Genomic DNA, 27,512 nt, shown 5'->3' on the forward strand with positions numbered 1-27,512 from the left:
TTTTCTCAGAAAAGACAATAAAATAGTCATCCATCAATTACAATTCCACGCTCAATATGAAAGATCTTAAAAGAACACAAAAAATAAGTTGAGCTACTGAGTCAAAATCATTCAATGTGTTATGCTACATAGCAAATTCTACGTACAAAAGATCTGAATATGTGGGCCCCAAATGTTTCTGAGTAGGCAAATATATTCCTTTAAGATAGTAATGTAAAAGTCAACTTCTAACCTCTTCACAACTAAATACCAAAAATAGCTGTGACTTCGAAAACCGTTCAGGAGTGCTGTTTACATATAATAGGTGAAGGTGTGACCCCAAATTGTGAACACAAGTTCTGTGTGAGAGAAAGCACAAAACCAAATGTCTCCAGGGGTCAGGCAGATGGATGAAGCTGAGTGAGGTGACAGGGAGTGGGTGCAGATTGCAGGGCTTAAAAGAATGTCCATAAAAATGGCAATGGCTCCTGAACTCCAGTTGACCAATGCTATGAATAACACTGGCCTAGGAGAGTTAAACCTTCCGATTTGCAAAAAGAAACTAGACATGTCAACTTGTATATGAAATATCTGCATTTAAAAATATGTGTGTGCATTGGAGGAGGTTTAAAGAATACCAGCTGGGCACGTTTTCTAAAGCCCTTACATTGACAAGGGGAAGGCAAGAAGCACCCTGTACTCTAAGATCAGGAACCGGGAAGGGGATGATTGGAATCCAGTTGATGAAGTGAGTTAACTTCTGTATGTAAATCATCAAACACCCAAAAGAGAGGAGAAAGAAAAGCCTTTGTTTCTGCTCTTTTCTCCCAGGAATGCAGGAAGGAAGGATGTGCTGGGGCAATGGGAATGACTCTATTTTAGATGCTCTCATGCAGCTGCCCTGCATATGCTCAGGAATCTCCATGTACTGATCTGGTTCGTGACCAGTGGGGACAGCACAGCTGGATCAATGGGAACAACAGAAAGTCTCCCTAGGAGGGAATCGAACCTTGAACTATCCTGAAGATAAAAGGAAGCACATCAGTGACTTCCATATGGACACCCACAGTGACTTAGGGTTTATTTCCAGATGGTAGAGTGTGAATAGGAGTGGCTGTGTTTTCAAATTTTAGCAATTCAATGTCTACATTTATAAGATGGCCCTTGGTGGTTAGCTGTAGAGTTTGAGTCCACAGAACAGTGTTGTTCTGTTTAGGTTTTTTAAAAGATACACACACACACACACACACACACACACACTTCCCACTGTGTGAAATGAACTGCTCTGTGTGGATCCTGTGATCTTGGCATCTGAAGCATAAAGATGTCATAGTGCACACAAAGCCTTCTGACCAACCACATCCACACAAATACATCCTTGGGAGTCACTATGACTCACAATGTGACAGTATCAGCTGTTCTCTTGCAGAGAGTCACTGGAGCTCAGACTGCATACCTCAAAGAGAAATGTGATCTTCCTGCTAGAGTTAGGGCTTATACCATAGGAGAATTCTTTGTTAATATACTGTTTATACCAAACACCTCACCTCAAGTAATCCTCCTGCCTTGGCCTCCCAAAGTGCTGGGACACCATTGGCCTTATTTATACCAAACACTTTTTAACAAAGAAGCAATTCGTGGAAACACAGGGAGAATATTCCTATCATGACATCTATGTTCTCCTATATCCATTATGTAATGTGTTTTTTATTCTTTTTATTAAAAATTAATAGTCATTTCTAAGAAGAGAGCTAATGCTAAGTTCCCAGTTCCAGAACAGTATCTGTTAGGATAAGGTGAATACACAAATTTGGATGAGACACAGCTAACTGCTCTTTGGAGAACCATTACAAAATATCATTCTTTGAATCTCTGCAAAGACCTAGCTGAAATAAAAGATTGAGATTTAGAGAAACAAAATAAAAAGACTTCTATAGTTTTCCCCTAGAGCTGAGTTACTGTGTCTGTATTTCAGTCCAATGTTTGCATGTGTTTAATGTGCACACACAGCTTGAAAAAGGAAGCGAATTCTCTGTGTTTTGCAGTGTTTGGGTGTGAATCAAAGGGAACATGTGGTTCCATTCTGTTTCTTCTAGCATTTAGTTAAGTAAAGGGAAAAACCTCATTTGTACTAATACTGTTACCATAACGGGTGATCTTGTAAATGCCTGGGGGTAGGAAGGAAAGTCCTGGGGCAATAGACAGTCATCCAGTCTAGGCAGGCTTGCAAAGTCTTTACCAAAAATGGTGCAGTCTGTCCACCAGAAAGGGTGGGTTTTCATTTTGTTGATTTGTTTTTTTGTTTTTTTTTTTTCCCCTAGGTTAGTGATGTTTAGGTGCTTTTGGCAATTTGTTGTCTGTGAAATGTAGATGGATGTTCAGAAGGAATTCTGCACAATTTCAAAACGAAATAATAGAAATGGCCATAGTCACTTCAAGAAAAAAGAAACTAGAATTGAGGGTGAAGATGTCATTTTTTTGTTATTTCCTTTTGGTGTTGAAAACAAACTAGAGTGGTTGTCAGGGTGGTAGCAATAGAACCAGATAGTGAGAGAGCTCTTTGTGCTTTTTTGATTACAATCATGAGCAACATAGTGACATTTTGGTCAATGACGGACCGAGTATATGAAGGGGGTCCTGAAACTGCTGTTGGAAAACAGTTAACAGTGAGAAATTATGACAGTGAAAGAGACCTGATCTAACCAACTCTATCTTGCCTTTAACCTCCAAACTTCTTTGACCTTGGTCATTCCTGGACATGGGCCAAGCTAACTTTGGGAGAAATTTAGTTTAGAGTTTAAATGATAATAACCATTCACAAAAGCTAAACTGCTTTGTAAAACTAATGAAAGCCACCAGGTTAAGAGGATGAGAGACAGCTGAATTATGCTAAGATGCAGGCAGAGTTAAATAATTACCAGCCATTATTCCGGAGGCCGTAAGATTTGCAACTTTCCCACTTACTCATATAATGAACATCCCTAATTGTAGCAGCTAAGATTGGCCTTTTTGAGATGTCATTTTGGGCTTTTGCATTTCTGACAACCACGTGTCCCCCATCTGGGCCCACAACTCTTGACTCAACCAGTCCTGTGGCCCCACCCAGAAGCAGACTCAGTGCATGAGGACCATTTTCCACATCCCATAATTGCATCACTAACCAATCAGCAGCACCCATCCCCCAAACCCCTACCTGCCAAACTGTCTTGGAAAAACCCTAGCCTCCAAATTTTAAAGGAGACTGATTTGAGTAATAATGAAACTTTGATCTCCCGTTTAGCCAGCTCTAGGTGTATTAACCTCTTTCTCTACTGCAATTCACCTGTCTTGATAAATTGGCTCCATCTGGGCAATGGACAAACAGAACCCACTGGGTTGTTACAGTCCAATAAGATTATAATACTATATTTTTACTCTGCTTTTTTGTTTAGACATGTTTAGCTAGACACATACCATTGCATTACAATTGCCTACAGTATTCACCACAGGAACATGCTGTGCAGGTTTATAGCCTAGATGCAATAGGCTATACCATGTAACTAGGAGTGTAGTAGGGTATAACATCTATGTTTGTGTAAGTACACTCTTTGATGTTCACACAACAATAAGATTACCTGGCAGTGCATTTCTCAGAACATATCCTCCTTATTAAGTGACTCCTGAGTATATTAAAATGAAAGAGATTAAAGCGGAAATTTGGGAAAGACAGAAAAAATACAAAGATGAAAATAAAAGTTTGAAGGAGATCTTCCCAGCCTGTTAACTAGTTAATTAACAAATATATATGATAGCACATTTTCACAAAATTCTGCAAATTCAAGTTCTGATTGCTTGTACCTATTAAAGACTCCTCGACTAGAAAGTAAGTACCAAGAAGACAGGGAGTTTGTCTGTCCTTTTCACTCTTGGATCCCAAGCACTTAGAACTACACTTGACAGATAGTGGGAGGTGGTTAAGTGAAAAATTGTTTTCACCAAAGTAAGTGTATTAGTCCTTTCTGGCATTGATATAAAGAAATACCCAAGAATGAGTAATTTATAAGAAAACGGGTTTCATTGGCTCATGGTTCCATAGGGTATATAGGAAGCATGGCTGGGGAGGCCTCAGGAAACTTACAATCATGGCAGGAGGCAAAGGGGAAGCTGGCACATCTTACATGTCTGGAGCAAGAGGAAGAGAGAGAGGCGGAAGGTGCTACACACTTTTACATAACCAGATCTTATGAGAACTCTATCATAAGAACAGCACAAGGGGGACGGTACTAAACCATTAAAAACCACTCCCATGATGCAAAAACCTCCCTCCAAGGCCCATCTCCAGTACTGGGGATTACAATTGAACATGACATCTGGATGGGGACACGGATCCAAACCATAACAGTAAGTTACTCATTTCTGCTGGCCTGGCTAATTTTAACTTGGAAATTCTATTCTTCCCACCTGCATCTTACCTAAAACTAAGTGTATCATGTTACGGTTTTTGCTATACACTCCAGTATCTTTTCTCGACTAAACCTCAGGGAGATTTTTGTCTTAAGAGGTGGCTGTGCTTTGTGGATCATTCATTGTGCATTCATGGTATTTTGGAAAACCACGTCATTCACATATCACACCAAAACTCATTTTCCTCTTTCACACTCTAGTATTGAATTTAAGCTTTGCTGTTTAGCCATGCAACAAAACCACCTCCAGTACTGCTGATCTAAGTAGCAAACATGAAAGCCTGTTAACCTCAGGAATTAGGCATCAAGTAAGGGGCAAATTAAATGGAATCTGCTCCCACTTCAATAAATGTGATTTTCAGTGTGAAAGTCTACCTTTCAAGTATTTACTGTACTCTGCTACTAGACATTAGAAGCTAACAGACCAAGGGATGACAGTCTGTGGTCGCTGTGAAGACTCATCTGGATTTAAATTACAAATATAGAAAATTAAATACTGACTCCAGTAGGAATAAATGGGTTTTTGTGTTATTTAAGATCATTTGTGTTTTTAAGCAAGAGTATTTGAGGACTTCTGATATGGCATTTTTCATACACTGAAAGACGAGAATGCATTTATCCAATAATCTTTTCTTTCATACACTAAATTTGGAAGTGTTTTTATTGAGATTTTGGGAACTAAAGTTACCTCTAAAACACCTATTCTACCGCACTGCATTCAAAACCTCAGATTAGTTTCCAGGCCAAGCCTTTCATTTTGCATAGGAGTATTTAAGAAAGTGGCTTGGGGTAATTTGGTGCCTTAATGTCATTGAGAAAAACAAACAAATACTGGGAAGCAAACAAATGTAATGTAAAATAAGTTTCTTTGAATCCAAAAAGAAAGTGACTTATTGTAAATTATGTATGCTGCTTTAGCGAAAATTCTGTGTTCTATTCTCTATTCCTATTTGTCATTCTTAACTGTAGATTTAAATAAACATTACAGGTTCTGCTAAATTCAACACACCCAACATATGTTACGTATATATTATATTATATTGAATAGAAAACTATGAAAAGCAGTATATATCTATATCTGTGACACTGGAATCAAACATATCAATGATTAAGTCCTCTTTCCTTTCCTTAACACCTTTAACAAATGGTTACTTACTCCGCTTAGTCTTTATTTTTTACTTCATAAAATAGAGGTAATGCCACTAGTTTAACAGTGTTGTCAGTACTAAATGGGCTGATATACACAAAATGGCTAATATACTGCCTGGACAATTAAAAAAAAAAAAAACAGCAAATGCAGAAGTGATTGCAAAAATATACACTCCATCAGATAAGAATATGGGTTTTTAGCCATGAAAAGTCAACCAGCAGAGTTATCTTCAAAAGGGTTTAGTAACCTAAGTACTGCATTTAATAAAGGGCTAGATAATTTCATAACCATTAGTAACGTTTGTAGCTATCCAAGTTAAGATAATGATAAGGGTAATCAGATTCCATGCCTCATTGCACATGATCACTAGGATCAGGGGATTTGTTCTCTTTAGGAAACTGCAGTATGATTTAAATCCAAATTTCCCTTTCCAAACTGAAGCTCCAAAAGGTGAGGTGCCAAGAGCTGAGAGATGAACCAGATAAGGACATCATTTGAGAACCACAGCAGCTTACAGGGTTCAGCAGTTGCGCCATTCACATTTGGGCTCTGATCTGCCTGCCAATTGCCTGGTTGCTAACCTTCCTATTGGAAACTACAACCATCTCAGCCTCTCTTTGGTCTTCATTTCCAGGTCTCCAATCACCATCTCCTCAGGTACCAAGATCTCTGCTGAGTGGTAGGTATACCAATATTGATATAAAAACAACCTTATTTATTTTGTAGGACTTTTCAATGATGACAGGGCGTGTTCACTTCCATTCTGTCTTCGGATTTTTCCCACAATACTATGAGGGTGGCAGCATAGGAGCTACATCTCTACCATTTACATAGGATAACTGCTAATTGGTGACAGCTCTCTAGGAGTAGATGTTGGATCCTCTGGCTCAAAGTTAATAATGCCCACGACAGAGAATAAATGCAGAATACTGGTAAGAGGACTGAAATGGCAAAGATTATACGCCATAATAAATACCAGTAAAGATGAAGAAGACATCTCTATAAACTGATTTCAGATGAAAGAGGCCTAACAGGTATGGAAAAAACAGCTCTGGAACAACTTGTGTTTGGAAGTCTCTCAATTGTTTTGATTTCTGTAATACTTCACCATATAGGGCCCCCACCCTTTAGCCTTTCCTTTTTCATTTTCTTCCCTTTCCTCTTTTACCTTGTAAATATGTACATAGTTTTCAAGTTCCTATTCATTTCCCTTGAGACGTTAGCACTCTTTAAACCTTCCACTGTCCCTGCCAAGCCGTGAATTCTCTAGGTCCCCACCTCTAGCCCTTACCTCTCCTCTGAGTTCATCATGCATTTCCAATTGGAAATCTCAACAGCCTGGCTCTTGGATGCCTTATGTTTTGCATCACTAAGTCTTATCTGTTTTACTTATCTGTCCCCTGTTTGGTTTTTGGTAATGATATCACAACCTTCCCAATTTAGACATTCCTCACTTCTCTCCTTTTTAATCCAAACAGCTGACAACACCTGCTGATTCAATCTCTGAACTGTTCTTTGCTTTTATACTCATTACCTTCCTATATTCATCATCATAGAATAAGTCTTTAAAAACGTTTCTCTAGAAACACTTACTCAAGACCCTGCTGTTTTTCTTGAACCCATTGAAAAACATTCTTTTAACAGAGCCAAAATAATCTCCCTAAAAATTAAGTGCTGGGCATTTCATCTTTTTTCTAAAACATCTTTAAATGTCTTCCCCTTGCTTTCAGGAACAATCTATCGTTGGTATAAAATTCAAATCTTCTACACTATGTCCCTAAAGTGCCTGGAAAGAAAACCAAAGGAAACTCAAGAACATGGCTATCATTAATGGAATGTCACTATGAACCAGATAATTCACTGGGCATTTTTCCGTAGGTTATAAATACTCACAGAGCTACAAAATGGCATTATCACCATCTGCATTTTATGAAGCAGTCAAATAATTCATCCGAGGCTACATAACTAGTTGGAGGCAGAACCAGACCTTGAATCAGAGACCAATTGACCCTAAATCATATGTTCATTGTGCTAATCCATATGACCTGCCTTTTTTCTTATGCCATTCATTCTGGTCCAATTGAATTCATGAATTTGAGAATGCATCCCATATTTCCTTCGATATGACACTCATGCTGGTATCATCATCGGATGTGCTCTTTCTTCAGGTTCCACTAGTCAAAACCTGTCCCATCCCATCTATGTACATTAAAAAAAAAAAAAAAAAAATCCCAGCAACCAGCAATATTTTTACCTTCTTAGTATATAACTAATTCTGTTTTCAAAAAGATTCATACGTATGATTTTCATTTCCCCGCCTCCCACTAGATGTTAACTTTCTTCACATCTCTAACAATCCCAAGTAAATTGCTGTTTCATAAGTACGAATTGAATTAAAATTATTACCACTATGCTTTCTACTCTAAAACTTTCATTAGGGGTATAACAGTAATTAAGGGTCAGAATTGCATTTGAAAGTCCATTCAGCTGTTTATTAGTAGAAGCTTTAGCTTCTTTAAACTTTAGTTGCCTCAATTATAAAATGAGGATATTAAAAGTGACTACTACCTCACTGAGTGGTTGTGAGCTCATTATAAGACAGTGTAAACATAGTTCTTGCACAGTGTCTGGTACCTAGTATTTTGTCAATCAATATTAGCAGAAAGTGATAGTAATGGTACCAATATAAGGTGATCTCTGAAACACATGCTCCCAAGTAAATGTAGGAAGTCATAATCTATGCCATTAAATTACCTGCCATTTTACAGAAATGGAGGAGGAAAAATAAACTGAATTATAAGAGGTTAACTGAGGACTCAAAAATAGAATATGAGCCTTAAAGACAACTCATTTCCTGTCATCCTGAGTATGAACTGATTTCAAGATGAAGGTTAGCTTGGTCGGATCAACAGGGCCTATCTAAATGTCTGTAAGTGATTCTAGGCTCCAGAGGTGTCATCGCAGGCCAGGAAATGACAGGTTTGGCTGTCAGTACTATCTGTGAGGCTAATGCAGTTATACAGTTCCCTCTGACATCTGTCCCTGAAACACTAACAAGTTGCAACAGCAGCAATGACAGTACCAGGATCTAAGAAACTGATTCTGTGGAGTGGGTGGCTAATGAATTCCCCCATCAATACACTGAGCTCCTATGCCTTCTGAATATAGATAGGGATCTAAAATCCATCATCTATAGCTTCAGGGAGTCAATGAGTTATTTCTTGCCTTGTTGCATTGAACAATACCCCAGGAGTAATGACGAGTAGCAGTGTAAGCGGTGGGTCAATGAGATAATCCATCCAACTGATGGTGTTAAGGGAGGCTTGCCATTAAGTCCTGTGAGCCCCAGAACTCATGTGATGGCACTTAAGAGTTTGCCTTGTTTGTTGCATTTTAGATTCATATATCTAAAAAGCTTCTGCTATTCAGAACTTATTCAACTAGCTTGATAACTGCAATCATCCAGTATATATGCCACCCAGCCGTCTTTAAATCAGTAACATACATCCCAGCTCCTTAGAATTTTATATTGCTTCATTTCAAATTTCACAGGCCTGATTAAAGTTTATTCATTGCTTAGGAAAACAGAATATAACAATTTTTTGAGTTAAAATGAGTTGGTTGAAGAAAAATCTTTGAGTACCAATAATATCAAAATCTATCTATGATTGAAAGCTCACTATATGCCAGGAGTTTTGCAAGAGTTGTATATACATCACCTCATAATGAGTAGAAAACCTAATTTCTTGTTTTTGTAATTGTCATGGCCTTTCAAGCCTGTTCATGTTATGCAAGCCAAGGTTGGTCACAGTACCCTCAACACATAGAACTTTTCCTGACACATAATAAAAACTCAATTTATATATATAAAATGAATGATGCTCAGGATCTAAATTCTCTTCACCTTAGTTTTTCAAAATTCATATTTGTAAGCATTGAGGATTCTGAAACATAACTGTCATTAACTAACAGTCTAAGGGCTCTTGTATGAACCATAAATGAGAAAGACATAGCCATTTGGCTTTTCCTTCTCATAATTTCCTATCAGCCATAAACTATTTTCCACACACTTTGTCAACTTGATTTTTATGATTGCATTATTGTACATTTCACTTGCACAGTAAATTTATAATTCACTTTTCCTTCATGTTTTGGGGAATCCAAATCTATGAAGTATTTGTTTGTATTTCTGATTTTAGGTTTCCAGTTTACTTGGTGGCGAGACCTACTTAGCTCCCCGCAGTCTGGCTGTACCTCCATTAGGGCTTTGGTTCTAGCAACGTTTTGTGGGGGCTCTATCCTCGAGTATATGACCAAGCCCGTTGTGACTTTATCTGGTACCCAAGGAGAGTCTAAAACCATTTTGATACTAGGCCTATCTAGAAAGGTTTTGCTTTCCTGCTGCTACCACTTCTATTGTTGGTAGTGATGATCATGGTTATTGTCATCTTCTTCTAGTTCTTTTGTTTTCCTTATTCTCCTCCTTCTTCCTCCTCTTCTCCTCTTTCCCTCTATTCCTTCTCCTCTTCTTTCCCTGTTTTCATGTGAAGTGGCATATTTCCATTTCCCATGGTCAATACAATTAAAGAATAAACTTCAGGGCAAGGCAGGTGACAATTTCACTGCTGAGTCTAGAGCCCTTTGGAAGCTTATACTAAAGAGAACAGAAACACAATGCATTATCATCTTGTAACAGGGATAGAGACACAGTGCAACGTAATGAGACACCAAGGAGGCTATAGGGTCACTTACCCTATTGACCTAACCAAGGTCATGACCTAAATTCCCTCAGAGGTAACTTGCTTCTTCACTGTATGCTAAAGAGATGCTCCAAAAATCTTCACTGTGAATCTGGTTAATTCATAAATTTGTCATTTGATCAGATGAAACAGAAATTTAAAAACTTTGCCTCAAAAGTCCCTGCAGACTTGCACAAATAATTAAACTTTCCTTCTATATATGTTTCTCTAATGCAGTCATCACCTCTACAGCACCCATTTTATTAGGAAATCTACCATCCTACATTAGTGCAGTGTTTTGCTGATAATGAACTGCTTCTAAATACTTTATTTCATTTGATCTTAGAGAAAACCCTGCAACATAATATTTTATGCTAATTTATAAGAAGAGGAAGCTGAAGCTCCAAGTAGTAGAATGACTTGCTGAAAGTGTTATAGCTCATTGACTGAAATGGAACTCAAATCCATTTTTGTTTGTTTGTTTGTTTGTTTATTTCAAATTAAGCACATCTTTCTACTATGGCTTGCTCCCTCTCAAAACCATGTGTGGAATCAAGGTAAACAGATTTAGATGGAAATAGCATGGGAATAATAGAGATCTGAGAAAACACACACCAGCTCCCCTGCAGATAGCTGCCTCTGGTCCAGGTTACATAAGCAGTCACTTCATCCAATCGTGACTTCCACTCCCTTCTGCCACCTTCTTCTCTGACTCTGCTGGGATAGCACGGCTAAGCTGAAAGCTGGAGAGACAATGCCCAGCAGGTCCTCTCCATATAAGTGGCTAATGATCTGGAAAAACTCCTAAGCCCAGAAAACCCAAAGAGGCCTTTTTCACTAAAAGCAAATAGCGATGGAAGGAAATACGGAGTCAACCTGCAGTGCACAGCACTCTACGGGAAACGAAATTGCATCTGTTGGGTACCTCTGTTGTTTTCTTGTTTTTTCCTTTTTTATTTGTGTTACTAGTCTCAAAAACACCAATATTCTTCGAGAGTTCCCCAGACACACTTCCTGACTCAAATCCAATTCTGTCACTGGCCAAACCCAGAGATGAATCTAAGCTAACAGCCACCTAACCTTACTAAGGACTATCCCAGCAGATGCTGATGGTTTACTGTAAATATCCCACATAGAGACAGCCCAGATGAAGCATCCAGGCTGGCAATTTGTAAATGCAACAGATGGGAGGAACAGACCATTCATCATCATTCAGCTCTACTTCCATTTATTCTACGGGACTCTCGTTGGGTGCTATAAATTATGTAAAAACAATACTATACAAATGAAAACTAATAAATATCCAATTTCCCCAAATATGACACTGATAGATATTATGAATCTGTTTTCAAAGTTCCAGTTTTTGGAAGGAGAACACTTTGCCACCATGAAATGGGGGGCCAGTCTGGACAGCAGTTCTTTGTCTGCCCCTCATCCTTGTGTATGTAAGAATCTACATTTTACGTCAGGAAGGAAATAGTTGGGGAAGGTTATAGATTCTTGTCAAACAAAACAGATGCTTTAACACATAAATTTTCACTGTTCCTGAAAGGCTCATAATTAAAAAATGAATCCAAGAGGATTTACTGTAAATTACATACAGGGAGAAAGAAATTAATAGGATGTCTTTTTTACACACAGCATTAACTACATAAAGGGAAGCTAATTATTGCCCAGTTCTCCCCGACCTTCTATTTTGTAGATGGTGAAAGGAAGTTGTCAAGAGTTTCATGATAGTAATAACAAGTACTTCATGCTAATCTCTTCTCCACTCCTATTCAGTTTTTTCCCTGTTGTATAAATGAAGGTGAGTATAACATGACACCAGTCCATAAAGCCTAGATGTGGAGTCAATAGGCAGATGTCACTCGCAAGTGACAGCAGCTTTTCTCCAAAATTGAGCTTTAATTCCTCAACAATTCATTTCAATGGAGGAAAACTAATATTTGAAATGGATTTTAAAAAATTCCTCTACCCTAAGACACCTGCCCTTTACAGAATCTCATTTCATGCACATATACTTCAACAAAGATCTCTTTGCCTTTTTCAAACATGCCTAATTCACAATTTTATTAATATAACAGTCTATAATTCATTCAGAAAACATTGCATCATGGAATGTGAATCAAAAAAAAAAAAAGAAATATTAGCTAATTTGAAGCAAGCAACTTCTAAATAATTTTTATCTCCTGGCCCTCTCTGATTTTTTTAAATGACCAAATGGCTGTGTTGGTCAACACTTTTTCTCAAAACCTATTCAACTTTCATAAGGCCCAGTTAAGTGGGAAGACTTTAGGTTTAAAAGAAAGTAGCAAGAGAAATAAAAGCCTCTGCTCCCTTGGCCAGAATGAAAGACAATCTAAGCAAATCGTGAAAAAGAAAACGTGCTCTTCAGCCATAAAAAAGAATGAGATCATGTTCTCTGCAGGGGCATGGATGGAGCTGGAGGCCATAATCTTTAGCAAAGTAACACAGGAACAGAAAACCAAATACTGCATGTTCTCCCGTATAAGTGGAAGCTAGATGATGAGAACACATGGACACATAGAGGAGAACAACACACACTGGGGCCTTTGGGAGGGTGGAGGGTGGGAAGAGGGAGAGGATCAGGAAAAATAACTACTGGGTACTAAGCTTAATACCTGGCTGATGAAATAATCTGTACAACAAACCCCCATGACATGAGTTTACCTATGTAACAAACCTACAAACCTGCACTCGTACCCCTGAGTTTAAAATACATATATTATAAAAAAAAAATGCTCATAGCACTCCACCATCATGGTGACCCTTTCTTCCTTTGCCCCAATTCAATCTAGGACACAAATGCCTTCATTTTGACCAACTTTTCCCATTCATTTCTACCATCCCACACAACATTGCACATCCCCAAACTAGCCATGGCCACTTTTTCTCCTTTCTGTCCAACTCTCCTATCAAAACTTAAATTCTGTCACAGGAGCTGACTTTAGCCTGGTATAAGAAGTATGACAATAAGATTGACTACTTTAAATGAATTAATAAATCATTCCAGGACTTGCAGTGCAACATGAGCTTAAGATACCACTTTTCCAAAGAAATTTTAATACGTAGGGATTTCAGGATAACAAAGGAGAAGAAATGGGAAAATTGGAGCATGTGCAGAGGGATAGCGTGGAGCTTAGAGCAGATGTGATGAATGTGCAGTGCACATTCACAGAACCTCACTTCTGCACATGTGGCAGACATGACTAATGGAAGCTAGATCTCCCACCTGTGGATTTGCCCGCTGTTCTCACAAACCTTCCTGGTGTAAAGCTTGAAGAGAGAGAATGAGGCACTGAGAACTTGCAGGCAAGATGAAGCCTATTTGCCACTCGTGCCCTGGGGCTATTCTAGAGTGGATGCTTACCCCAGGGTCAGGCTCTCTAGTGTTCTTGGAAGAGCATTTTCTCTTCCTTCGAATAAGTCCACTTGGGGGTAAAAAGGAAATATTCCAATGACAATGTTGATGTTGCTCAAAACGCTTCAGGAATTTCTAGGAATTGTCTTCTTTGAAAGTTAAAAAAAAATACAAGCCTTCTTTGTCTTCTCCTTCTCCCCAACACACACACACACACACACACACACACACATACACACAGTCTCTCTCTCTCACACACACACACACAGTCTCTCTCTCTCTCTCACACACACACACACACACATTCTGTCTCTCTCTCTCTCTCTCCCCCTCACACACACACATACATTCCATTGCCTAATTTTAGAGTTTGTACTTTGTTTTTGACCAACTTCACTAGCTTGACCACCACTCAGAAGGAGCATCAAAGTACTTTAGGTTTTTGTCGTTGTTATTTTATAATGAACACTCATACCCAAAGAATGAAATTTTGCCCCCATGTAATCCCTTGTTGAAGCACATCGGTAGGCAGAGCCCTGTCCTCTTCCCTTATCCCCGGAATTTTTTCTGCTGCTATGTTCTGAATATGCCTCCCAAAACTCCATGTGCTGGAAACTTGATCACCAATGCAGCCGTGTTGGGAGGTATGGCCTTTGGGAGATGTTTAGGTCGTGAGGGCTCTGCCTTCATGAATAGGTTAATGCTATACTAAAAAGGGCTTGTAAGAGTGGGTTCACCCTTTCTTCTCTTCTGTCATGTGAAAACATGGGGTTCCTCCCCTTCTGAGAATGTAGTGCTCACCTTAGAGGTGGAGACTGGGCCCTCACAAGACAATAAACCTGCCAGCACCTTGATCTTAGATTTCCCAGCCTCCAGAACTGTGAGAAATTAATTTACATTCCTTATAAAATACCAAATCTCAAGTATTCTGTTATAGCAGTAAAAAAAAAAAAAAAAAAAAAAAAAAGAGTAAGCCACCTGCTAACCTGCTTTCGTCTCCCCCTTGTGTCCTCTATCACTTTTTCTTTTTTCCCAGGAGGTTTCTCTTCTAGGCAAATTGTAAGGTGAAATAGTATCTTCTGCCTTATGCTCAATCCCTTCCACTTTCATTAGTGGCCCCAAAGCTCTTTCTCTCTTGAATAATTTTCTTTAGTACAAGAAAACAAACCATTCAACAAACAGAACCACCTTTTACAGATTGTAAAAGTTATAAAAGTATCTTAATAAGTATTTATGGCTTCGTTTCCCTGATGCATCTACTTAAATGTCCAAAACAAAAAGCTGGTTTCATAATTAAGCCATTTAGTCTTCTACTTGGATTTCTTTACTTTCACGTATGATAAGAAACCTGCCTTCTTCAGAGCAGACAAAGAGATAATCTGTAAGGACATAAAATATGGTTTCAAATGTCTAGACCCATGAAGGGGCCCCATGCTCGAGAGGGCCATGAACATGTCAGGATCACTCTAGAATCACACAGATTCTCCACAGCATAGGATACTTTTTAATTTTTTTCTGGAAAGGTCAGGTGACATCATTTCCTAATCTAAGATTTGAAGGAAAATCTATTGGATTTTCACAGAATGTTGAAGCAATCGGCTGTATCACCCAAGTGTCTATGGTAACCCAGGGGGCTCTTTACATTTTGATATAAAATGTCTCATAATTTTGCTCATATAAAGAAAATAATATCATACCATGTCAAATCTACTGGGTATGCTCATATAGAATACACACACTAATAAATACACACAAATGGATGTTACAGGAATCTCAAAGTACGTTTAGAGCGTTCACTTTTCAAAGACCCTAAAGAAATGACAGAACTTTATAATGGCATATTATAATATACTGGAATGTTCTGGTTCCTCCTAGCAGTTACCGCAATCTGCATGACAATTTTATTAAAACACTGCTGATTTCAAGTAGACCATCAGAAAACAGGAAAATCTCTCTCTTAAAAGTGGAGATGCTCTACAAAACAAGAATGAGCAGGAATGGATAAAACAGTAGCACATCATTTGACTCAAAAAGATGCTCATGTCTGTGCCAAATCATATTTTTCTTAGGAAGTCACAATGAACAAAAAAGAAGATAAATCATTGTGGAAATGCAAGTGAGCTGGTAATAATAGCCTAGTTATAGCTGCCATGAAATAGTCATTAAGTTATATGTAGCATAAATCTCACAGAGTTCTGTAAATTATGGTGGTTCTTAGAGGCCAAATAAAGACAAAGTGTAGTAAGTATCACTGCCTTTCTTTTTGTTCCTTGGCATGGCTTTTTAAAATGTGTTATCTCAGGCTCATAGCACCATATGGCTCCTGAAGCATCTGAGAAAGACTTGAAAGTTCACAACTGTATTCAAGACTCCTCCACCACATTTTGAAGGTGATCATGTCTAACTACTTCTTCCCTAAGCTCCTAAGCAGAGTCTGGCCCTGATTGGGCTTATACTGGGGCCAGACCGACTTCCAGCTCAAGCCTAGGACTTCAAGCTGCTCTCATTTCCAAGGCATGCTGGAAAAGCAAGTGCCAGACATGTGTACTGCTGTGGGAGCTGGGCTTGCCATGCATGATTCCGGCCAGCCATCTCCAGCTCCAGAGACCAGCAATGAAACTGTATCCTCTGCTTCTCTCTATACACCTGCACATTAGCAAAACTCTGATTCAGAGATTCCTAACCAATGTTCCTTTTCCTCCTTTTTGGAGGTTGGTAGTAATCCCCAGTTGATCTTTTTCCTTAACTGCTTTTACCCCTGCTATTTAAACTAAATTCTTATTGCTCCAAATTAAATCCATTCTTTCTAGCCTTGTCATTGCTAACTAATGAGAACAATTCCTCTCTTTGCTCTTGGTGACTGCACTTTGGGTACTTATGGATGAGAATCATATCTCTCTGTAGCCTACTTTCTTAACTGCAGACTGCACAGGTGATAAAATGGGTTAATTGTTGCTATAAAAATATTTTCCATCCTTATAACAAAAGAAATTTTTCTTCCAAATCATTTTTAATTTCTTAGCCTTTGCTGTGTTCTTATGATCTACAGGGATTGAGGGTGCAGTGCTATTAAGCGCATATGTACAAGACCAAAAGCAAAATGTTGACCATGCAATACACATGAATTACTCAACTCTTGATCACTGCCCTGTTTCCCTTTTGCCCCGCCCACTCTGGCACTCTGGTCTCAGTTTTTATCACACATTTATGACATCTCTACAGTGATGTTTGAAGCCTAGACAGGGGTCACTAAATTATGGCCTGCAGCTTGTTTTTATAGATACATTTTTACTGGAATACAGTCACATGCATTTAAAAAAAATGTATTGTCTGTGGCTGCTTTCACATTACAAAGGCAGAACCAAGTAGCTCTGAGAGAGACTATCTGACCTGCAGAGTCCAAAATATTTACTTTATGTCTCTTTACAGAAGGTTTGCCAAATCCCAGCCTAGGAGATTGTTAAGTTCCACTTGGCTTTGCTGCTTGCGCCAGGTAAGATCCATACCAGGTAAATCTCTTAAATATACCCTAGAAGTCTGATAAATGTTCTGCCACAGGCCAAGTCACACAGTTGGGAAGGGAGCCTGCAAAGAATGAATTTCTTTTTCCTCTCTATACACATGGGGAAGAAGAAAGAGTTTTTACATTTTTTCCCCCAGGAACCCTATAAGCATGATGGTTCACATCTGAAAACAATTTTTATAAGCATGTACACCTTTGCCATATTGATCTAGATTGTTCTGTAGCATTTCCCTGAATCACCAACTCAGACCACCAGTGAGACAAGAAAATCCAGGCCAAGGCCCGCTACTCACTATGTGAAGCTGGAGGAAGTCACCAAGTCCTGGAGCACTGTCGATGCGGACCAAGATGCCATCTTTCACAGTGGTGCTGAAGCCCACGGCAAGGCGGTCAGAGCGCGTGCTGGGCCTGTCATTGGCTGGCCAGGTGTAGAGGATGAGCCCACCGCTTTTCCCAAAGATGTACGTAGCGCCAGCTGCAAAAGCGAGGAGAGAGGGAGACATCAAGGCACTGTATTGCATACAGCCAGTTGTAGCATACTGTTGAGACCTTACACTGAACAGCTGTAGAGAGGAAATGGCCCCCATGGGACAGTATTTGGTTACTTAGAGGAATGGCACCCAAAGGTTCTGAAGGCAGCTATCACCCCAAATTAAAGAGGCAGGCAGAATGAATGCATAACAAAGCAGATGTTGGCGAGAGTCGTTCTTAACATCTTCAGTTCCTGCTGCCTAACGGTGGAGGGTAAATAACATCCTAAAGTCTGGAAGTCTGGGTATATTGCAATAAACAACTTTCTGGTTTTCTTCAGCAGCAGGCTTCATTTTCCATCTTGGCCAGGACAGGCACAAAATAGAAAACTAGTCCCCTATCTCTTAGCTATCACATAATCTGGTCAGTGGAGCCAGGAGCCTTACAAAACTGAAGATAACAGAGCAGTCCAAAGGCATCATGTCTCTCCTGCTTGTACCTTCTCCCACTCCCACAGGAAAGAAAGCAGTGGCCCCAGAAAACCAAGTTATGTGACTAAATGCATTTGCCTATTTCACTATTATGTTACTATAAACATGGTAACAAAAATGATTTCCTGGAGTCTTTTTTTTTTTTTTTTTAAGATGGAGTCTCGCTCTGTTGCCCAGGCTGGAGTGCAGTGGCGCAACCTCGGCTCACTGCACCCTCTGCCTCCTGGGTTCAAGCAATTCTCCTGCCTTAGCTTTCCGAGTAGCTGGGACTACAGGCACGTGCCACCAAGCCTGGCTAATTTTTTGTATTTTTAGTAGAGAAGGAGTTTTACCATGTTAGCCAGAATGGTCTCAATCTCCTGACCTTGTGATCGACTGCCTTGACCTTCCAAAGCACTGAGATTACAGGCGTGAGCGACCACGCCTGGCCTCCAGGAGTCTTTTAAAAATGAACCTTCTTTTTGTTCCCTAGTGGTGGGATTTATCTGGCATTAAATACATTTTCATGTCCTTTTTCAAATTAAATCTTGGGAGGTAGATACAAGAAATATAGAAAAAACATCCCAGGATGATGAGATTTGAACGTGACAAGTGGTAATTGTCAACTATGATTAGTGAGCTTCTCAGTATGTTTACTATTTACTTGTGTTTTTATTATTATCCATATGAACTCAGGAGTTACTAAGAATATATTAATTTAGAACTACTAACAAAGCAAATGGGAAGAAAAATAAAGAAAATATTTGTATTTCAGAAATTATAAAAAGTATATTTCAAGAAACATGTTTTTAATCTCAGTTGGATAAAATCATTTAGATGTGGTGACCAGAAAAGGCTACGCCACTTGTTGCCTCTCTGGTTTTTAGGCATGTGGTGTCAACCCACAGCAAATACTTCCATTGGTTACTCATCTCAAAATTCAGAGCACATTTGGTATCAGATTTTCTCTTGTATTCCCCAGTGACCATGTTCCAACTCTTAAAACCATTTTAAAGCAGCGTTAGACAACTACTCAGATACCTTTAACATTTACTAAAATTCTCAAGCACTGGTCCGCATGCATTCCCAGAGCTAGTTTACAGAGAATATTAGGTGGAATTATGTCGACCAAAGCAGAAGTGAGTTATTCATCTTGTTTAGAAATAATAAAGTTAACTCTTGTGAGACTAGAATTAGGAATATGTGTCATATGTCATCCTTCCGAAAGCACTAAGACTCATTAAATTCTGAGGCATATAGAATCTAATTTGTCTTCTTTGAAAGGTCACTATTCTAGTTGCTCCAATTTGCTCAGTTTGTATATTACATGTAGCATAACATTGTTTTCCTTTTATGAATTTCTCAGTCCTGAGGGGATGGTGTCTGAAAGCCCTCTACACTCATCTGGAGGATTTGGAATTGTGGTATGCAAAGTTTATGATTAATTCTATACGCAAAACAAGGTTTACTTCCTACCATACACAAACACCCTCAAAGCTTCTTAAAATTAGAAATGTGGGTATGATTTACCCTTGATATCTCTCCATCTGTGAAGAATTTAAATAATTCCTCTGTAGATGATTACAAATGTCATCACCACTCTCTTTATTCTTTATTTGGAAAACTGAAGGTTACTCAGTGATTAATGTATAGAATCACCAAAAAATGCAAATCAGTCTGTGACATTTCATGGCAATTTATAAAAATCTTTTACTTTTCTATCCTAAATATAGAGTGGATTTTGCTACAGAGATAAACTCACACTCTATCAGGAAATAATTTTGTCACTATAAAAATAACAAGTCAAAAAATTGATAGTAACATAGGCATGGTGCTTTACAGTTTGCAAAATATTTTCAAATTCATTCACCGAAACTTTGCAACAATTGTATGGGATATTTTATATCTTAACACTGTTTTATAGATTTGGAAACAGAGGCTCAATTATCTGATTTAAATGGTACCACTTTTAAGTCTCCAGCCTGAGTCTCCTACCTCTGAAAGCCTTTTATCACCACATACCAATGTAATTACACCATAAACTGTATCAATAAACTATACCAAATGGGGCAAACAGTTGTCTGTACTTAGTTCTTTTCACATCTTTTTATCAGACTAAAGCAGAATGAAAACAAAGTCACAGCCCCCAAATCTGGCATATTTTCAAAAACTTGTCTGGCCATCTCACCATATCAATAACTTTAAGCATTTTACTTGTAATTCTCACCCACAATCCTGCCAGTAATTCTCAGTGCTCCAATAAAAAAGAGAAGAATATTTTAATACATAAATATACAATTTCTTATATATGGTTAGAAGGTCACAGTGCCTTTAATCTTTAAATAAACAAAAAACAAAACTTCACTATGACAATATTTGATAGACTAAAAATTTGATTTAAAATTATTTGTATTGCTTTTGTTATTCTGAATTTACAATGTCACTATGTTAGATAATTGTAACTTTATAGGTGAAGAAAGCATAAAAGATACAAAGGACCTGGCATATGATTACTTTGCTATGAAGAAAAAAATATGGAAATACCTCTTCTTGGTAAAGTATTTGCTGGTAAGAGTGAATAAAGACCTCGAATGCTCCCATAGTCCAATGCTATGGGACATTAGAGGAAGTTAATTAACAATTATACTTTTCTACACTGATATTGTTATTGTTTTTTCTCTTTACATTTCATGCTTTGCCATCTTGCATGGTTTTTAAAGGTAAATACATACTTCATGTTAATTTTAGTATAAAATGCCTAGAGTCCTACAGGAAACAGAATTATTTTGCTTTACATATTCAAATAAAAAAGTTAATTGTGTTATTTTAAAATGTGGATTACGAATCAACTTCTTGGGAAAATCCTGGGAACTATAAGAATCTCCACTTAATCCATTAAAGATTTTCATTTCTGAACCATGCTATATACCACATTACATGCTTTCTTCCCTGAACCTCGTACTTCTGATTGCTGGTTTCTCACTGTGTTCAGTATGCTGATGCAAGATCATACTACTTATATTTATATTCAGAATCATGTAAATTTCATTCTTGTTGGCAAAAACTGATCAATTCAACTGAAGAAAAAATTGCTACAGTAGCATTTTGGCCATTTAACGCTGCAGGATTTGCAAGTTTGCAAGCAGCTGAGGTTGCTTTGCTGAGTTTTAACCAACACAGTAATCCAAGAATGAAATTTCTACACAGTCACCACTAACAAAGATTAAGAGGATACATCTCATCTTCAAATAGTCAACAAGGATGACTCTTTTTTTTTTTTTTAAACTCACAACCTGCAAATAATGGGTCTGGCTTATTGTTTTCATAATTGGCTAACTACTTACTGTGATGGAGCTGATGGTGATATTGACAGAGTGTTTTGGTATGTGTTCTGTGCGTGTGTGGTTGGGATAGCGGTCCAGCAGACGAAAAGGATCAAACAGTCTTCCATGCAATCATAAAGGAGTCCTGGGTGATAGTTACGGAACAAGCTAATTAAGTGGGTGATCTATAGTTTCTTCAAGAGAATGAGGAATATAATTTTTTCTCATTCACATATTTCTCCAAGGTTCTTAAATTTTGAGTTTATTTTATTAGAATATAATTGTTGATGGCAATTTACTTTTTCTTTATTTAGGATCACTTAGGTAATTATTTTATCGTTGTTGTTTTGACTTAGAAACCCCATGGCCCTGCCTTTATGGCATTGGTTCTATTTCTAGTCTCATAGCCAAATAGCATATTACTTTTTCTGGGAGACTATTAACAGAAATTGAATTCTTATCTTAACACTCACTTTAGATATAAAAATAATATATACATACATATGTGTATGTACATATACGTATACATAAGCATATATATATATTTGTCTATGTGTGTGTGCATGCATGTGTGTGATAAACATAACAGGTTTAGTTAAAAAATACAATAGACGAGAATTCATTTATTATTTACCCCATCAAATAATTACAGATAAAATGGCTTAATAAAAGTACTAGAATACAATAATAAAATATATTGGCTGAATATGTGTGTGTGTATATATATGTGTGTATCTATATATATAAAGCAAACAAGCCTTCCCTGAAATAATTCTATTGATGTTAAAATGGAACAAGTTTTGGAAGCGCCTCCCAGGGGAAATCTGAGAGTTAAATTTAAGGAGAACTGGGTAATTTACTTGTAGACAAATATAACAAGTAGAACAATAAATTAAGTAATAAAATAAATATAACAATGATGTGCAAAGTACATGATAGATAAACTAAGATAAGAAACAAGATGTCAGTCTCCTACTCTAGTTCTCTTTGATCATTGCCTCAGGACCTAGTATAAAATCTCGTAAGAGTAAGGTATGTCTGTCTTCCTCTATCATTTCAGGTTTCTTAATCCTTATTTCTTTTTTATTACTCTTTCACAAGCTTATCCACATTTGTGTTCTTTACTATAAAGTGGTAAATCTTTTCGGAAAATAAATGGACTATCAATGACATAAAATATATTCTGCCAGTAGATGTAGTTATTGCTATTAAATTAAAACTATCTTTTAAATTCATATCAATTACCATGTAGCTAATAAAACCAAAAGGGAAAGGCCTGTGACTTTGGAACTGGCAAATATCTCTTCCAGCAAATAGAGACATAAATTTAACGGAAGGATCTTGTAATATCTTATAGCCCAAAGAATACATCTTCTCAATTTCTTTTACTTAGTTTGTTCCGTGGTTTTCCTCTGCCCCTCATCTCCCTGGCTGTTTTGGGAGTGAATTATGTCCACTATTTTATAACAGCTGGACCTTATATTTCCATAGAATTAAATGGTTTTCAAATTGCTTTCTTTTGGAGTATCTCATCTTATGCCTCTTCCCTCGACACTCACTGAAATATTAATGACAAATATTTTGGTTACTATTTTAATAAAAAAGAAAATTGATGCTCAAGGAGATTAAACAACTTGATCTGTTGCTGAGTAGTGGAGCTGAGAATAGAATCAGATCCTCTCTTTCTTAACTCTGCCCTCTTCTCCAAAGCTGTCCTAATGACTAATGGCATAAAGACTCCCTGAATCATCCCTAGAGATCAGGAGCTCCACAAGGAGGGGAGAAAGGTGAATAACAAATGGAAAAACTGCAAACAAGGCCTCTGCATTACAGAGGGAGCCACTCGGGAATTTAGGACAGGGTAAGAGATACACATTTTAAAAACAGCTCTGCAATTTATTTATTGAATAGATAGCTTGTTATGATCTATTTTGTCCACTTTGAATTTTTTGAAATAAACAGCAGAACTGATGATAAAGTAGCTTTAAATAAAGCAACATTGAATGGACTGAACATTAAGAGAGAAAGTTCATCGACTTTTAAGAAAATTCTTTTTCCTTGGCAAAGAAATGAGCAAATTTGCTGCTCAGTAAGCTGAGAAACTGACAACATTGCCTAATAGGTAAGTATATCATGAGAAAAAGTCATTTATTATACAATACTCAGGCAAGGTGAGGTTTCCCTGCCTGTGGGGCAATCTCTTTCTCTCTGTTGAAGGAACAATAATTAAAACTAAATAGCATTAAAGCAGAAAACATCATTACTTTCTAGGATCTACAGAGGCAACATTTCAGAGCATGTCCCAATATTCCAGAAACAAAGCTTCAACTCAAAGACTCATAAGCAGAACAAACACCAGTTCAGTTTAGCATTAAATCTGTATGTTAACATGGGAACTCAAATTGGTGTGCAGAGTGAGACCCTTATATATTGTACCCGATGCCAAAGTCTCCAAAGGAGCTGATGAGAGAACAATGTAAAACAAATAATATTCTACACATTCACTAAATGTTTTCCATTAATAAAAAAAGTCTACCATTACTTAATCCTGGTGGTAAATACCATGGAAGAGAGCCATTCTTCATGATGTAATAGGTTATGTACAAACGCTGTTCTTACAAATATGCTTGGTTGGAACTTTTCATGGGAACGTTATGAATTTTTCAAGGACCAATGAAGAGGAAACAAATAATTGTGCCATTTGCAAATCTGATGCCAACTATTGAGATGTTCTCTTGCTGTGTTACCTTATATATACTCTAACTCCCAGAAAGTTTGAGTAAAATACAATCACACACAGTTTGTATTTAGTTTCTGGACACACTAATGAGTCTTGACAAACACATCATGACCCTTCATAAGTCTTAGGAGTAATGACATTTTCAGAAACACATTACTTTAGAAGCTGTTACATCACAAAAATATAAAAGAAAGTTATTTTTACTTATCAAATTTCAGGATACTTCCACTAAGGAAAAAGAAGATGATTAGTGGTAGAATATGCAATGCTGTAGACACTAAAATTGACCTAAAAATAAAGCTTCCATGGACACACTCAAATTCCCTCTTGCTTAAAGGAATTTTCATAAGCTCATTGTTTTTCCTCAGGGACAATTGTTTCTTTCACAAACTCTTTGGTACTGTTTGGCAATACTAACTCTAGACTAATGTTAATATCAATATTGATACTAACACCAGCTATTAGTATACATTATTTATTATATATCATAGTATACAATATAATATTTCAAAACTATATTTTTCACTTGAAATATTTTTGCTGTATTAGTTTGCTAGGGCTGTGTAAGATGCACCACAGGGTGGGTAATTTTAATAACAGAAGTTCATTGTCTTGCAATTCTGGAGGCTAGAATTTCAAGATCAAGGTATCAGCAGTGTCAATTTTTTCTACAGCTTCTCAATCATCTTCTTGACTTGTAGACAATCATCTTCTCCCTGTATCTTCGCATGGTTTCCTCTTTGTACCAATCTATGCCCTAATTTCCTTTTCTTATAAGAGCATCAGTCTTATTAGATGAGGGCCCACCAAAATAATCTTTGAAACTGAAACATAAGGCAAGGTCAGAAATAGCCCACTCCCGATGAATTACACCACATTCACAAAACCCTGTCTTCAAATGCAGTCACATTCTGAGATACTGAGGGTTATGACTTTAATATCTGAATTTGTAGACGGGACATAATTCAACTCATAACAGTTACTATCTTGGTTTTAAAGATGAGGAAAGCTATAGAATAAGGTAAAACTACTTGCCAAGATCTTTTACCAAATACCGAATGGAATTAGGATTTTAATCCAGGTCTAACTCAACAATCTACATTCTTTTCATTATGTCAAACTGTATCGCTAATATTCTCACCATTTGCCTTTACCTGTGTATCTGGGTAGGGATGGGATGATGATGGAAAGAAGGACAATGGCTTTCTAATACACGGCCAAAATTAAAAACAAAACAAAAACAGCAAACAAGATGAAAACCCAATCCCTTCACAATGCAACTGGAAGTACAGAGGTACTCATTTTATCTTACTTAAATGACAGTGATTTTACATGAGGTTGTCCTCTTACGAAGTGAAAAAACTAAGGTCAGACAATAGTCCACGCCTGATTGGTTATACCACACTCAGAAAACCCTAAATTCTGAAGTATAAACTTTATAATGAAGTCTATGTTAGAAATTAACTCACAGCCAACTTTTTAACTTTCATAACCATGCTATTTCTTATACAGCTAAACAAAGTAAGTTCTAGGAAATTGCACAGTATTCAGGCTTAAGAAAATAAATGTTAAGTTTTATTGTCAAACAAAATGGAAATCCAGAATACTTCTCTACCATGAGCTCATGGAAGCCAGGGCTGTTTAATTTATTTATCTCTCAACACTGTGAATGCACAGGAAATAAATGCTGTTGAATTAATCAATGAAACCTGGCTCACCTATGCTTACATATCTTCACGTTGCCATTCAGGCATGGAGTAGAATGGGAATAAAGGAATAAGAAAATACAATATTCATTAATTCATCTTGCCTTTTTGTCATTTCATCTGAACATGGAAATATTTTATAAATGCTCATCAATTAAATCTCACAGCATCTCTCATGATGAAATAGAACACAACTTGCAATTTATAAAAGAAACCTAACCACAAAGACATCTGAATGATTTTACTTTGGTGAATTTTTGGCAGTCTCAGATAAGAAAATCACACCCATTTTTAGTCACATTGTTTTATGTTACTCCTCCATTTCTAAATCACATTGCAAATTGTTTTGTAAAAATAAATAGATAAGCACATCTCAGATTTAACCTAATAGGGATATACAATAGAAAAGCAATGTGACGTCTTTAAGAATAGCCATGTTGTTCTATTTTACAGAACATTAACTAAAACCGAAGACCATATATACATTTGTCCTTAAGCAAAATATAAATGAATAAAGGAAAAACAAAAGTAATCATTTCATAATTACTCAGCAGCCTTTTCTGTAGCATTTTATTTTTCATAAGTACATTCCTTCTGATGACATCTCATGAAACATGGTTAGAAGAAAGAAGTTTGGAACTCATACTCATTTGTCTTCTTTTCCTCCTTTTATTTCACAGCCTTCAAATACCTTCTTTAATAAGAACAATCAAGGGGTAGCTAAGTGTTGAATATTCTCTGGAAAAACAATACAGGTAAAAAGTAGCTGCTTATTTCCAGTGCTTCGATTTAAATGCCTGATTTATATGATCCTCATACTTACAAGAGGCCAGGGGCTGTAAACAGATGACTTTGGTGTATTTGTGGCTTTAATTCATACAACATGATTTTTCTGGAAAACCTGGCTAATATTTTTGAACGGTGATGATTTGATTCTATGAGACATAACTCTTAATCACAGAACCCAGGTCAGAATTGGATGAAAAGAACAAATCCTAACTATTAAGGTCCATGCTCCTGTTCTAAAACAATCATTTATCTTCACTGAGCCTCAGTTTCTCCATGATTAAGAAGGCAACAACACTTCTACCTAATCATCTTAAAGAGTTGTAACAGGATCAAAATAATTAGCATGCACTCTATATAGAGTTCTAGAAATGTTAAGTATTGTCATTTTATGGTGAGCACCTCGAAGTGAAGAATCTGCCTCAAGTTTGTTTGTTTGTTTGTTTTTTAACTATGAGAGACTTTCATTATTCTATCAGCCCAGCACATCCTCTGTCTTTATCTTGAAACATTAAGTCTCTTCACAAAGAAATTATTATTTTCCTCCATACTTATCATCTGATTTGAACTGAAATTGTCATGTCCTTAAAGATTCTACTCTTATATACATCAGATAGACTAAGGTGTAATCAATTAACCAAAGCTAGACCACAGAACTTCAATGAACTTTTTTTTTTAAAACCTGGAACCAGAGAAACACTCCATCAGTACCTCTCTGATGATAAAACTGTGACATAAGAGAAACACAGCTGCCATGGCCACATTTGTGCTCATGGGGAGAAAGTCATGAGAAAATCAACC

The 27,512-nt window shown here is 37.2% G+C and overlaps 1 protein-coding gene across 8 annotated transcripts in view; it reads right to left on the reverse strand.

The window, feature by feature from the left end:
* The window catches only part of NRXN3 (neurexin 3), a 1,617,581-nt gene that overhangs the window by 382,157 nt on the left and 1,207,912 nt on the right, over positions 1-27,512 (reverse strand). For all 8 annotated transcript variants that reach the window (XM_023185084.2, XM_023185075.2, XM_023185055.2 and 5 more), the window contains one exon: positions 17,509-17,690. In XM_023185084.2, the coding sequence (XP_023040852.1) occupies positions 17,509-17,690 (182 nt within the window). The remainder of the gene's footprint in view (positions 1-17,508; positions 17,691-27,512) is intronic.

The sequence above is a fragment of the Piliocolobus tephrosceles genome, chromosome 6 (genome assembly GCF_002776525.5).
Source record: "Piliocolobus tephrosceles isolate RC106 chromosome 6, ASM277652v3, whole genome shotgun sequence".
Lineage (NCBI taxonomy): Eukaryota > Metazoa > Chordata > Mammalia > Primates > Cercopithecidae > Piliocolobus > Piliocolobus tephrosceles.